Source organism: Cyphellophora europaea, assembly GCF_000365145.1.
Source record: "Cyphellophora europaea CBS 101466 unplaced genomic scaffold supercont1.2, whole genome shotgun sequence".
Taxonomy (NCBI): Eukaryota; Fungi; Ascomycota; class Eurotiomycetes; order Chaetothyriales; family Cyphellophoraceae; genus Cyphellophora; species Cyphellophora europaea.
Genome location: NW_008481808.1, coordinates 2,286,368 through 2,300,073, shown reverse-complemented (window position 1 = coordinate 2,300,073; position 13,706 = coordinate 2,286,368). Strand labels below are relative to the sequence as shown.

The window sequence follows — 13,706 nt, the reverse complement described above, 5'->3', positions numbered from 1 at the left end:
TTGGGTGCAGAGAACGGGTCTCTAGTGACGGACGGCTTTCTCAAGCACGAACTCTTATTTGTTGGAGACTGTATAGATAGATCTCATATTGGACATGGATAAATATCGCAAGATGAGATTATAATGCCTTAGTGGAAGGAGTATGGCCCTGGATCACCGAGCATAAAGTACTCAAGCAAAATAATGTACAGTGAAATCAGAGATTCATTTGTGATAGCTCGATATTTCAAAGCCCGTACGTCTTCCCCGTGAAAGAGTGTATTATTGAAGACCAGTCTCGGATTGCGTTGCGCTGCCCTAGAGCTCAATGCGTGGCGCGGCTCCGTAGATGCCAAGCCCTTCGATTCAACCTCCGCAACGGTGCCTCGCGCGTATGCAAAGCGTGGCATGCTACTGCACGCACAAAGTCCGACATGGGTAGCTTCCAGCGCCTCCGCGCATCGCGGCAGCTTCTCTTAGCATTTAGCAACTCTAACAGAGGCGCACTACAAACAGCTGGACCACGAGAACTCCCATTCTTCCTGAGCTCTCGAACCCCGTCACGCCGTCACGCCTCGTCCGCCGACTCTTCCAAGCCCATAATTCTCGAGCAGCCAGACAAGTTCCGACCTCCCTCACATCCTTCAAGATTAGTTCAAGGGCGTGGAAGAGGCTCTACCTATAATGGCGCCTACAATCAATCCTCTACGGCTGCGGAGCGAATAGCGCAGAAGAACAGGAGATATCCACATATGTTCCCCGATGAGGGCACACTCGCACATTCAATAATTACGAAAAAGCAATGGCACGTTCTGATCACAATGGTATATCTTCAGCGTCCCGCTTAGAGGCTGCGCTAACATAACATACCAGGGCGTCTTGGTTTTACTAGCACTCGTGACATGGATACAGACTTTCATCAAGACCTCCCCGTTTGGGCACCTTATGCCCTCATTCTCGTCGCTTTTCAAGGAGCCTCTCCAGTTCTTCCAGGACGTCGCCTCCGTCTTCCGGCTTGACCAGGACTACAACACCGAGAAGGTCGAATTCGAGCGCGCACGCAACATATTGGATGCGCAAAAACGCCGTATCTATCGTCGGGCGCATGGCATGGAAGACCTGGATCGTGATGAAGACCAAGGCGTGGATGTGCGCGGAATCGTCCCATGGGACGATGGCCTGACGAAGCGGGAGAGAGAAGCGGGAGGCATTGGCGCGAACAGAATCAAGATGATTTCGGCAATGAAGGTAGACGATAGGAGCAGGCAGGCTATGGAGGATGTCACCAGGCAGAAAGCGCTCCAACAGGATGTGACTGATATGAAGGACGAAATATTCATTCGGCGGAGAGAAGCGGAATTGGGACTATCGAGAGAAGAGGATCCCGCGGTGGCTGCGAGGAAGGTTGCAAAGCACGAGGAGATGCTGTCGGAAAGAGACCTGAGGACTGCGGGATGGAATTCGGGACAGCATGCTGAAGAGGTCAGACCGGAGCAACAGCAGAAGAGGAGGAAGCTATGGTTTGGTATCTGGTAAGGTGGGAAGCTCCAGTACGGTGTGACTATGGTATGTGGACTACAGACAATCTTGCTCGGGAGTCTTTGCTCGAGGCTGGAGACTACAGCAATTCCCACTCCATATCTGCTATTCCTCTTACCGATTGCTCTCAGGGTTTTCCTGGTTGCTAATGTGCAAAAGCAGCTGTCGGTTGAGCCTTGTTTGCTCAGAGGCAAATAACTGATGTCTTTGCAGCCCCAGCAAGCTTGGAGTAAAGCTTGCGGTTGGGCTGCTGTGATGTGACTGGAGACCGAGACTGAGGTTAAAAGACCAAACTATCCATGGACGACGGATATCAGGACTCTGGAGTGTGGCAGAGACGGGGCATCTGAATAGATATTGAAAGAGTCCCACATATTGATGCGTCGTGGTGACGCAGCAATCTTGACGAGGAGCGCAGGCATTGACTATGGATATGGACAACAATGGCAGGTGCTGAATTGGCTGACAATCACCTCAGAGGACCTAGATTAAGCTCAGCCTTGCCTGGCACCAGACTCATCGAAAGCACCAGCACAGAGCGAAACCTCGACTGTTATACGATCCCCACGTCCGTTCATTCACTGCCTCGCTTGCCGTCGGCGTCATTGACTGCCATTGCCTTCCTTCCGCAACTAGAAAATCTCGTCCATTGTCTCTGTCCTTCTCCTCATCACACACTCTCTCATACTCACAATCCCTCGAAGCCATCAGTCGATACACCTACAATCACACTTCGATAAAGATAAAGAAACCTCGCCGACACTCATTACACCCAGTATTTTCGCACAATGGCGACTCTTCTGAACGGTATCGCCGCTAGCGATTCCAGCAAGATCCCCAACAGACCGGTCAACGGATACGACATCCAAAGCTATGCCCCAAGACCTCCTTCTGCCATCAGCAAGCTCGGTCCTCTCATCGCTGCTATCCAGCTCAGCAGCGTTGTCAGCTACCTGTACTACCTGTGCAAGGCGAGTCATGGTTCCAAGCTTGTCGTCCCAAGACTCTTCTTTGCTGCGCAGGTCATCGAGTTCTGTATGTGCCATACCCTAAGCGACAACCTCGAGAAATGACCTAACAATCTGCAGTCTCAGTTATCTCTGACTTGTTCGTCTCGCTCACAGGCCAACTCCTCTGCAAGAACGAGTCACGACCCAGGCGCCGACTCCATGGTGATAACGTTCCAGCTGTTGATGTTATTATCACGACCTGCAAGGAAGACACCGACACTGTGATGGACACCGTCCGCGCTGCTGCCACCTTGGACTGGCCTGCAAATAAGCTACGGGTCCTGATAAGTGATGATGGTCCAGACCCCGAGCTCAAGGCTCAGATCGAGCAGCTTCAGGAACGCTACCCAAGTGTCCACTATTACAGTCGTCCGAAAATCCCAGGCAAGCATCACGGTTTCAAAGCTGGCAACGTGAATCAAGCTATCCGTCACCTGGCTTCTGAGAAGCTGCGACAGTTCGCTGCTCAGTATGTCGGAATCCTCGATGCTGACATGATCCCGGACAAAATGTGGCTTCGAGCTCTGGTCCCACACATGCTCATTGATCCTGAACTCGCCATGATCACCTCTCCTCAAGACTTTTACAACATCCCACTCAACGACCCTCTTCACGAGAATCTCATTCTCCAGCATGAGGCTGAGCAGTCCCTCAGAGACAAGATGGGCGCAGCATGGTGTCCAGGGTCCGGGTTTGTGTTCTACCGCCCTGCCTGGGAGAAGATTGGTGGCTTCTCTGAGACCTCGATGTGCGATGATGTCCTCTTCGGCTGGACACTCAACGGCAAAGGTTATAGGACAGCAGCAATCAGCGAGCGCCTTCAGTCTGGCCAGCAACCCAGCAACTTCGTTGACCACATCAAACAACGTCGTCGATGGACTGTTGGTGGCATGCGCAATGCCCGCGAGCTCGGTTATGGCACCGACGCCAAGCTGCTGGGCAATAGCACTCCCTGGCAGAAGCTGGCAGCATTCAACCAGCTCCCCAAGCCATTCATCGGTACGATAGGCAAAGCCTTCGTTTGGACCGTCGTCTTCTTCTCTCTTCTTAGTGGTCAACCTGTCGTTGGTTCCACGAGCAAGTCGGAACTGGCGAAAATACTCATTTTGTACGCCGTCTTCGTGGTTGCCTCCCGAGTTGCCGAATACATGCTGGCTCTGGGTTTCGGGATTCAGAACATCCGCCGTCGCCAGATCGTCGCTACTTGGCAGGGTATGCATCTGGCCAAGGCTTGCATACAGGAGATGATGCCGTCTTCGGTCGGTGGTGCCTCGCTTGGCTTTCTCGTGACTGGTCAAAAGAATGCTACCGACATTGGACTTGGGGAGCGCGATCCCACGCAGCGTCCCCGAATGCTAGAGCGCATTCGTCGTCTACACAAGATTGAGGGCGTGCTCAACCACCTGTGGTTCTTCTTGACCATGATCTCGCTCTTCAGCATGCAGGCGATCAGACTCTACAGTAAGACCACATCGGGTACTTTGCTGCACGCCATGATTGTCTCGGGCCTCTTCCCGGGTCTTCGTTTGGAGAACTTGATGGCGTTTCTCTCCCCTATCCGCTACATTATGTTCCCGCCCACTGAGAAGCCTCGCGTCTCGTACCTGACCGAGGATCCCGACACCGGTTTTCGCCGTCCTCTCGTCTGGGAGAGAGGTGCCAAGTTCACACGAGGAATGTACGTCTGGGAAGCCTGGTATCTTGTGGCTACTGCCTGGGCGGTCTATGCCGCTTACGCTGTCGCTATAGAGGCTGATATGGTCTAGCGAACCAGTGGGATGCCCAGAAGCCTAAGGCTTAACACATGCGAGGCAGAGGACCGGGTAGCATATTGTCGTGGGTACCGGAGACAAAGGTGGTAGTCCTCAATCGCAGCGTCGATAAGCTGAGGCGCTATCGACTTCATAGAGCGAATGCGTTTCTATTCGAAGGGGGTCACAGCGTGGAGTCGGTGGATTGTATGGCTTACCATACCCCTCAGAGCGATGCTTGTTTCCCTGCCGTCGTTTGCAGGCTTACGTGCTCCAGCCAACTTGTTGTATTCAAGCAGCTGCGGCGCCCTTGCAGCACAGAGGTAGCATTTACAGCACCGAAGTGTACAGGGTCTCAATGACAACGACGGAGATGCTTAATTCCTCGTCTATATCAACTATCCAAGATGCGCACAACAGTATCCCCCAATCCCCAAGCGTAGGACAGATCCAATCACACATCATCACCGACGCCGCTTAGGTGGACATGAGATGCTACCTGTTAGCTGCTGTAAGCCTCGCTTGCGTATGCAGCCGTCGAAACAGGCTCGCTACCAGATCATTGCCGACAACCTCCCCACAACTTTTACACCCACCCATGAGAGCGCCCCAAGCCCGACCAGCGCGACAGCCAGCGTCCGCAAGCTTCTAGCCTCCACTCCGCTCTCTCCTCTGTCAGACACTTCATCCTCACGCCCTGCCTCGGTCCCTTTCCCCAGATCCGGCACCCACTGGAACTCAAACGCGCTCTTCTCGCCCGCCAGCCCGCTCTTGCCCTCCACAATAAAAGCCCAGAACACCCTGCGCAGCCCTTTCACCTTCCGGCGATCCAACGCTTCAAAACTGCGGTAGAAGTAGCACACGCCCATGAAAAACAGACACTGGCCTGTCATGAGCACCCAATACCAAGGCGACGGCCGCCCCAGGCCCAGCTCGTCACAGAGCTCGTTCCCGTTCATCCAGCGGGCGTTGACCTCGAGGAAGGAGCGGGACGCGTACGCGGGCGGCGTATTCTCCAGAGCGCGGATGATGTTGTTGGCCAGGACGCGGGACGTGGGCGAGGGCCGGATCTCGTGCAGCAGCAGCGATTCCATGGCGGCCTTGGCCTTGGCCGGTGTCGCGAAGGGTTCCGTCGGCGTGCCCGTGTAGTGCGCGATCAGCCGCCACAGCGCTGTGTAGTCGGCGGCTTCCTGCGCCGTGACCCACAGGCCCTGCCGGGGCAGGCTGATGAAGAGCAGCGTGGCACTGAAGGAGGCGATGGTGGCGATGCAGTCGAGGTCGTTGATCGGGATGCCGTACTCGGCTACCGAGTAGTAGCTCGGATGGCTGGCTGTCAGGGTCAGGATGCGTTTGCGCACTGCGGCGTGCAGGAGCCGGACGCGCAGCGAGGAGGCGAAGCCGTCGCCACCCGCTTGGATTGAGGGCAGGTCCCGTGTGCATTCGAGGATGTGCTGCGTGGTTTCGAAGAGGCGGTGTCGCGCCACGCGCACATTGAAGCCGCCTGTGCGGGTGAGGGTCTCGACCACGCGGGCGGCGCCCATGCCTCCAAGGAGAGATTGGTAGGCGAGGCCTGTCAAGTTGGCGCCTCCATACCGATAGAAGACGTCTTGGCCTCGGGCGATCTGCTCCCAGTCTACAGGGAAGGGTGGGCTGGCAGCATCGTCGTAGAGCTGCTTGAGCTTGGGGTGGGAGTCCTTGCGAGAGACGAGGAGGGCGTAGAGGTCGCGCCTGGGTTTGGCGGGCTTGTCAGAGGAAGAGGGTTTGAGTTCCTGGTCTGATGTGGATGGCGGGGCACCTTCTGACGGTCGATTAGATGGCCGAGGATCTGGTGGCGACAATTCGTTGAGTATGTCGAGGCACTCTTCACCCAACACATCATATGAGTGCTTGAGGGGATGGGACTGCTCCAGTGTCATATGCTCTGGAGTCAGTTGAAACGTGTAACCCCAGCATGTCCTCGTGTTCTCGTCCCGCCGGCGAAATGGATTGGGCCATGCCATACTACCTCTCGAGCGCTATTGTATTTTTGCGACTCGCTGGCAACGTGCCAGAGAAGACCAAATGGATCCATGGCATTTGCTTTGGCAAGGCAAATCACATGGCCAGGATATTGAGATCATCACTCGGTAAATCGGTCATTGATTCCCCCATGACTCATGATATGTCGTCGGAGGAGGATTGGCGAGTCAGCTGCATGATGAATTTCCTCGATCTTAATGCTCGAACTCGACGTCTTTCATATCTCTATTAACCATGTCGTGGTCCCGACAAGCAAATCGACGCCTTTTGTTCTCAATTATCAGTGCACCTGCCCAGTCGTTGGTCAAACGAAGCCTCCCCAACCGTCTCCCACCTCTTCGAACTCTGACGACTTCCCTTTCCCGCCGCAATGATGGCAGCACTTTCTCTTTTGGCGAGGCAGGGGACAGCATCATCGCCGAGCTGGCTTCTAAACAGAGATATACAGATGGTCATAGTGAGGTGAAACACGCCCAACGTAACCGAAAGAAGCAGAGGCGGCCGTCGAAGCAATCTCTTCCCGAAACCATGCACAGTGTCGAGAGAGAACCTGGCAGTAGTATGGAACAGTCTAAAGCCAGTCTGAAAAGATCACTCAAGCAGGCGAAGACAGAGTCTAGCACAGACCAAAACCCGACGCTCGATTCAGAAGCAAGAGAAACCTTAAAGGAAAAGAAGCGCAAAGACACGTCTACCCGCAAAGCACGGCCTAGAGTAGGCATCGAACGCTCCTCACCAGCTAGAGGGTCGTCTAAACCACCCCGCAATATCGACATCGACATGACACCGACTCCCAAGCAAGACCTCCCCGACTGGGCCGTCCAGAAGCAGGCCCTGGCAACCAAATTCGGTGATGACGGCTGGAACCCACGCCGCAAGCTCTCGCCCGACGCCATGCTCGGCATCCGCAATATGCACCAGTCCGACCCCATCACTTACTCGACCCCCGTACTCGCACAACAATTCAAGGTCTCGGCCGAAGCAATCCGCCGCATCCTGCGGAGCAAATGGCTGGGCAGCGCGCCAGCGGAGAAGGTGCAGGAGCGGCGACAGCGATGGGCGAAACGCCACGACAGTATATGGGACCAGCAGGCGGCGCTGGGGCTGCGGCCGGCGAGGAGGCAGGAGAGGAGACCGAGAGATGCGGCTGAAGGCGCGGATGAGGTCGAGGAGGAGCTGCTGGCGAAGGAGACGCTGAGAAGGGCGCGCGAGGAGAATCCACTGTAGGTCTCATAGGGGTTGGAAATAACGAGGGGCATCAGCGGAGAGCAGGAGAGTTGTACGATACGTGGGATGTCGTGGACTTTGGCCAACATGTAGAATATGAATTTTAGCGCCTCCCGGCCGCTGTAGATTATCATCCCCCAACACACAACCTCACTCCTATATCTTTCCTCTCAAGCCATCAACGCAAGCGCCGCCGCTCCCAAGACTCCTCCCACCGTAACCCGCAAAGCGCTCGCCGCGCCACCACCCGCCGACGAGCTCGTCGCCGCCGCGCTCTCCGTCCGACTCGCACTTCCCGATTCACTCTCCGTGCTTGTCGTCGTCGTCTCACTCGCCTCGCCCGATGTCGCGGTAGCGGTAGTGGTAGAAGCCACACTCCCCGTCTCCTCCGCACCACTCGCCTCCGCACTGCCCGTCGCCTCCGCGCTCCCCGACCCAGACCCGCTCAGAATAGTCACGAGATCCGATCCTGTGACGGAAGCGGGGCCATCCTGACTCGCCGTCGCGATCCCCACATCACTGACGAAGCTCAGCCCGCCCGTCGCGTCCGTGGTGATCTCGCCCACGCCGCCACCGAGGCTGAGGCCGCTCACGGTGGCGACGACGTCACCGCCGGAGCCGGCCTGCGCCTGCAGCTCGTAGCCGATGCCGTAGTCGAGGACCCACCAGGCGGGCACGGTGTAGGAGCCAGAGGAAGTGGGGATGTCAGTGGCGAGGTTGTCGATGTTGCCGGAGGAGTGGATGAGGAGGAGGGAGATGGTGGAGGGGTCGCTCGGGGTGGAGGTCCAGGTTATGGTGAGGGGAAGGGAGGGATTGATTTGCATGTTGGGGGACGGGGAGGTGAGAGTCAGGGCGGTGACGAGGGGGGAGAGGGCGAGGGCGAGGGAGAGGGAGAAGAGCGTGAGGTTTTGCCTTTGGCGGAGCATGGTGGAGGTGTGGTTGGGTAGTCGTGGATCGCACGTAGAGATGTGTTTGAGCGCGCGCGCGTTATTCGAGGATGGAACTGGTGGAGGTTTGCTGTCGACTGAAGAATAGTCCGGGGTAGGGCCACGCGACAGGGGTTCTCGGGGATTATTGTAGCAGTATACAAGCAGTTTTCCTAGAAGGCGAGAATTCTCTAGACGCGCAGAGTCGAAGTGCAGTGGATGGGTTGACGACAGGCCCTCGAACCTTTCAAATCCAATAGTTGTGCTTGTTCTGGGGTTGGCACTACGTAATTGCCTCTGAACTCACCCTTTATGCCCATATCACAGCGGCCATCTGCCCCCGAATCAGAAGAATAGGCATCCGTAAATCGGAAATTGGTGAGCCATCCATGCCGACTTTGGAGGCGGGATCAGAGTTTCAGCCTTGTGCAGGTCTCGCCTGGTACTCCGAACAGGGAGACGCGCGGTGATGTCAAGTATCCAATTCAGCTTAAGTCGGCTTATTTTAGGCCAAGGACGAGAGAATCAGGAGGTCGGCTAACCTCTTGGGGACTGTCGTGTGGGAACGGATCAGAGAAGCCGCGTTGTGGAGACCCAGAGTCTGGGGAGAGACAATAGCGAAGGAGCGAACGAGGTTTGAGGCGTTGCAACGAGACTAAGCACTTTATAGCTAAGGAGATAACTTAGATGCCGGATCATTGGGATATCTATACACCCAGGACCAAGAGCGCAACATAAAAAATGCCGTCGGGAGACAGTGTACCAATTTCCTGAGGATGACGGAGACGCCTGGGTGTTTCCGAATCCCTCTTTCGTAACGCTTTCGTTGAGTTGGCCGGCCTCTACAGGTCGATGAGACTACCATTCTGCTGGCCCGCAGGTCTGGCTCCGAACGGATTGTTCTGCTGCTGTCCATATCCGCCAAAGCCCGAGGCAGGACCAGTTTGGGCCGGCATCTGTGGTGCACCTGTAAATTGTTGAGAGAAGAAAGGGTTGTTGCCCGTCTGGTTCGCACGTAACTTGTCGAGACCTTGACCAGCCGAGTTGACAAAGGTACCAGGTGCGGTGTGTTGTGCTGGGATACGCAGATCGCCAGTGTTGCCGAAGGTGTCTTGTCCTTCGCCCGACGCAAGCAGAGCGTTCAGACGAGCAGCGTGGGGATCTTGAGGCTTCTGCTGTTGTGTCGGCTGAGGAGATTGGAAATTCGTGATCGGGTTTGGTTGTTGGGGCTGGTACTGTTGTTGAGGCTGTTGAAATGAGGTATTCGGTTGCGATTCGAAGAGTGTCCCAAGTGTAGGCTGGGTTTGCGTTCTCTGGAAAGGTGAGGGTGATGACTGCTTCGGAGCAAATGGATTGTTGGATCCGGTTGGGAGTGGCTTGAGAGCATCAGCCGGCGGCTGTTGCTGTGCCCAGGGGTTGTTGGAGCCGGCAGTCATTTGTGGCTGTTGTGGCTGCTGCTGCTGTTGACCAAACATATCCTGGCTCGGCTGCTGCTGCATGCCACCGTATGGATTGTTCGTCTGGAAAGCTGTCTGTTGAGGCTGAAGCCCAGTCTGCTGTCCAAGGAATGGCTGCGAGCCGAATTGATCGAAGACACCAGGCTGCGTGGGATAGCCGTTCGTGAGCCCATTCTGATAGCCAGTCTGCTGAGGCTGAAAACCCGTCGGCTGATTGTACTGATTGTTCAGGAAGCCGGTCTGCTGGGGTTGTTGCTGAAGTGGATTGCCAAACCAGTCGACAGCAGGCTGCTGCTGGTAGCCTTGATTATAGCCAGTCGGTTGAGGCTGAGACGGAGTAGGAGTGTCGTCGAAGAGCGATTGAGCATTCTGGTCCTCCAGCTGACGGGCGCGCAAGGTCTCTTCTTCTTGGCTCAGCTTGATGGCTTTGGCGAGGTCATCGTCCATATCACCAGCCTTCGATTGCTGACCCGCGCGGCGCCTCTTTTCTTCTTCGGCCTCGTGTTTGCTGGCTTCGATAGCTAGGCGCATTTCTGCATCCTCCTCATCCTGACGATGATTTCGGCGCGCTTCGCGGGGGCTTGAAGGACCTGGACCACCAATGTGCGAAGGTCCATGCTCATCAATACCGGTAACTCTAGTTTTCCATAGTTTGCGGTCTGACCGTTCGCTCCGGAGACGCTCTTCGTCCAGGATGAGGCTAGTAAGCTCTTTGGCAGAAATGCGGACTAGAAGCCAGTTAGATGCAGCTCAGATCAAGGGTCAATTGACAAACCATTATTTCCGACGTCGCGACCATCTTCGTCGACGTATGTGAATTCTCGGAGGGTCTTGATGATGTAGATATTCTTTCGGGCCCAAGTTACGACCAACTCAGAGCCTTCATGCAGACAGTAGTCCAGAACTTTGAGCGATTTCAAGACATGCCTCCAATTCTTGCCCTTATCGTTCAATCTCTTGTCAAGCATATCCATGATCTCGTAGAAGTCGCTTGGGCTGTTTCTTGTTAGCGCATGCACGCATGGGTGCTCCAGACAGTCTCACTTGTTGAAGGTTAGGGCGGCGATCTCGGCCATGTCGGTGCCCGTGGGCCCCCATGGGTCGTTGGAGGTCGCTGGCGATCGGTTAGCACCCTGCGACCGTATTCTGAGGTTGTGAACCCACCATTCCGGACCTTTACTTGAACACTGCTATAGCCCTTTGTGACATTCTTGACGCTGCGCACAACCTTTGACATGGTGCCGCCCTTGTCGAAGGCAGGAGCTCTTTCGGTGGAAGATCTGCTGAGAAGGAAAACAGGCTGGTTAGGATCGTAGGTTCCGCGCCTAGTAGCAGCGGGCGGGTCGGCAGTGGCGGTTTGTGGTGAGACGACGGCAACGGTGTTTCGTCGTTGAAACTGATTATTTCGACGACCTGTATCAACGACAGAGTATCTGCGCCCGGTCTCTGGATCGGTGACTGTACGAACAGTCGGCAGGCTATGGTGATAGAGAAGAGGTGAAGTGAACATGGAAAGCGAAGCAGTTTCAGCGGAGAACGGAGTGGGTGGGCCCGGAAGTGCAAGGCACGCTTAGTTGTCAGACGGGGATTGTCAAAGTGCTCAGCCACAGCGACGTAATACAAGACGAAGAAGTTATTATTTGCGCTTGTAGATTATCGTCGTCTCGATGATAGAAAAGGCAGTGCACGATGCTGAGATGATTGAGAATCATTATCAATGCATCGCTGTGCGTCGATAGGTATCGCGTCTAAGAACGGCTCCCCTCCCGTCTGATGCATGCGCACCCCTCTCCAAGGGCCATCGCCATGTCTAGGCACAAGCTGCGGCAGCTGCAGCCCCAACTTCAAGCGCCTGAAGAAACGCGCCACTGCTGCGTCATGGTCCTTGGCAATATCTCTTGGCGTTATTTGCGCCTTACTGAGTAGACTTTGTCGTTTCTATACCCCTGTACTAGAATGTTTCCTGCCAACACCATGCTCTTGACTAGAGAACCATATTGGTAATTGTCGGGGCTACTAAGATGGCAACCAGCCCCTATGGCTGCTGGGACAGGCTCGAACGCAACAGAAGTACCTCGCCCCATCAGCGTGTAGCGGCACTGATCTAACATCAGCCGATGCCTTGTTGTCCAATGAAGGGGCTCTTCGATATGAGTATGATTTCTCTGAGTGTGTCGACAGGGGATTCTGTGCTGCTCAACGCAACATATTGCCAAGTACGCCTATCAAAACACCCATGCTATCCTCACCCTCGCCCTCACCTGACCATGCATCATCTTTCTCTCTCGCATTTCCCCTTCCAGCCACCCCGCCTCTCTACCTAGCAACCACCCACATATTTATATGACAATCCGGGAAATCTCTCTCAACATTCGCACAGACCTACTGAGAAAACTAGGCGGGAAGAACCATAAGTCCTGGGGTCTAGATGCCACTGAAAAATTGTCAGCGCACAATACGACTTGATAAATCTCGAGCGACTCGTAGCAGACATATTTTCGGGGGGGAATACGAGAAAAGCAAAGTAAGAGGCACAAAAAAGCCCACAAGAAAGGTCAAGACATCCCTTAAGGGAGCATATTCCTCTGTTCTTTTTGCCTTTTTGCCTTTTTGCCTGATTGCCTTTCGGATTTTTTGCTTCGCTTGTCAAGTGTCCCAGAAGATTGTGTGCGTTGTCCGCCGGGTGACTATTTCGAGGCTAAGCCAAACTGCACTCCAAGAAGGCTTCAAGCCTGCTCAATATTGGCGGAGCTGCCATAAAGTCGCGGCGAGTTTTCTACCGTGCTCATCATTTATCTCTCTACGCGGAAAAACGTGTTTAGAGGCTTCTGGATTTTGCCGGTCATGATACTTTGGTGGTTGATGCATCGAATATGTGGCCACGCTCATTTGAACTGCAGCAAGCCTAAAGGTCAGTCACCATGCACGGAGAGCTCAACTCGGCCATGGACGAGTCTGGAGCACTGCCACCATCCGAGGTCGGAATCGTGGACGCTTCTCGACATGAAAGGAGAATTAAATCACGGACATCTCGAGCGTCCTACCCACGAGCAGCCCGACATCAACGTTTCTGTTCACCAACCTCGGCCTCCCTACCGATTACAACCCGTCACCAATCTGTCATGCGTCGTTGTCCCACCATCCACCACAGCCGCCATCAAACGTCTCGCCGTCATGATCTCACCTGCCACGCACCATCGCCACGCAACGCCTCCATGCATCCCGATCGTGATTCAAACGGCTCGCCCATCGCCGCCCGTTGGTGTCACATATTCGTCACACGAACCTCCAACGATACAAATACCTCGCTCGAGCACCAGCAGCCCCTTTCTACTTTATCTCACAAACACTCAAGACCAATCCTGATAGAAGACTATCCAAGATACACCCAATCAGCTGCCCCCTGAAAATCACAATGTACGCCAACCAGACCTACAATCGCAATTACAAGAACAGCCCGCGTAAGTGCTCACGCTGCGGCAGCACCTCCCACGACGTGTCGTGCTGCCCCGAGTAACGGGCAGGCGGGACTTGTTCTTTGATGCTATAAAGCACCTCCAGAAACGGCGACGATATACGCACCGAACGATTTGGTGAAACGGCGTTTGTCTAGATATGATATATTGAGCTCGCGCCACGACCATCCATGCAAATAAGTTCAAAAGCCTACTTGCGAAGCAGAGGATAGGACATAGCCCCACCAAAAGGCATTCGTGAGACCAACCAACAGTCCTTTAGGATATAGAAATTCAATTGACCGCTTTTGTGCCTGACGGCGCATACACAGGAATGCTTTTT

General features: G+C 54.8%; 6 protein-coding genes across 6 annotated transcripts; 3 read left to right on the top strand and 3 right to left on the bottom strand.

The window, feature by feature from the left end:
* Positions 1–413: 413 nt before the first annotated feature.
* Positions 414–1,515, top strand: HMPREF1541_02378 (uncharacterized protein; the record flags this gene model as incomplete). Its single annotated transcript, XM_008716733.1, has 3 exons — positions 414–803; positions 853–1,368; positions 1,462–1,515. The coding sequence occupies 3 exons, from the start codon at positions 414–416 to the stop codon at positions 1,513–1,515; spliced, it is 960 nt and encodes a 319-aa protein (XP_008714955.1).
* Positions 1,516–2,306: 791 nt separating this feature from the next.
* On the top strand, positions 2,307–4,294 carry HMPREF1541_02377 (uncharacterized protein; the record flags this gene model as incomplete). The annotated part of the gene is made up of 2 exons (XM_008716732.1): positions 2,307–2,553; positions 2,607–4,294. The coding sequence occupies 2 exons, from the start codon at positions 2,307–2,309 to the stop codon at positions 4,292–4,294; spliced, it is 1,935 nt and encodes a 644-aa protein (XP_008714954.1).
* Positions 4,295–4,830: 536 nt separating this feature from the next.
* Positions 4,831–6,279, bottom strand: HMPREF1541_02376 (uncharacterized protein; the record flags this gene model as incomplete). The annotated part of the gene is made up of 1 exon (XM_008716731.1): positions 4,831–6,279. The coding sequence occupies one exon, from the start codon at positions 6,277–6,279 to the stop codon at positions 4,831–4,833; it is 1,449 nt and encodes a 482-aa protein (XP_008714953.1).
* Positions 6,280–6,826: 547 nt separating this feature from the next.
* On the top strand, positions 6,827–7,525 carry HMPREF1541_02375 (uncharacterized protein; the record flags this gene model as incomplete). Its single annotated transcript, XM_008716730.1, has 1 exon — positions 6,827–7,525. The coding sequence occupies one exon, from the start codon at positions 6,827–6,829 to the stop codon at positions 7,523–7,525; it is 699 nt and encodes a 232-aa protein (XP_008714952.1).
* Positions 7,526–7,695: 170 nt separating this feature from the next.
* On the bottom strand, positions 7,696–8,451 carry HMPREF1541_02374 (uncharacterized protein; the record flags this gene model as incomplete). The annotated part of the gene is made up of 1 exon (XM_008716729.1): positions 7,696–8,451. One exon carries the CDS (start codon positions 8,449–8,451, stop codon positions 7,696–7,698), a length of 756 nt encoding a protein of 251 aa, XP_008714951.1.
* An 842-nt stretch (positions 8,452–9,293) lies between these two features.
* On the bottom strand, positions 9,294–11,145 carry HMPREF1541_02373 (uncharacterized protein; the record flags this gene model as incomplete). Its single annotated transcript, XM_008716728.1, has 4 exons — positions 9,294–10,636; positions 10,684–10,904; positions 10,953–11,022; positions 11,073–11,145. The coding sequence occupies 4 exons, from the start codon at positions 11,143–11,145 to the stop codon at positions 9,294–9,296; spliced, it is 1,707 nt and encodes a 568-aa protein (XP_008714950.1).
* Positions 11,146–13,706: the final 2,561 nt, after the last annotated feature.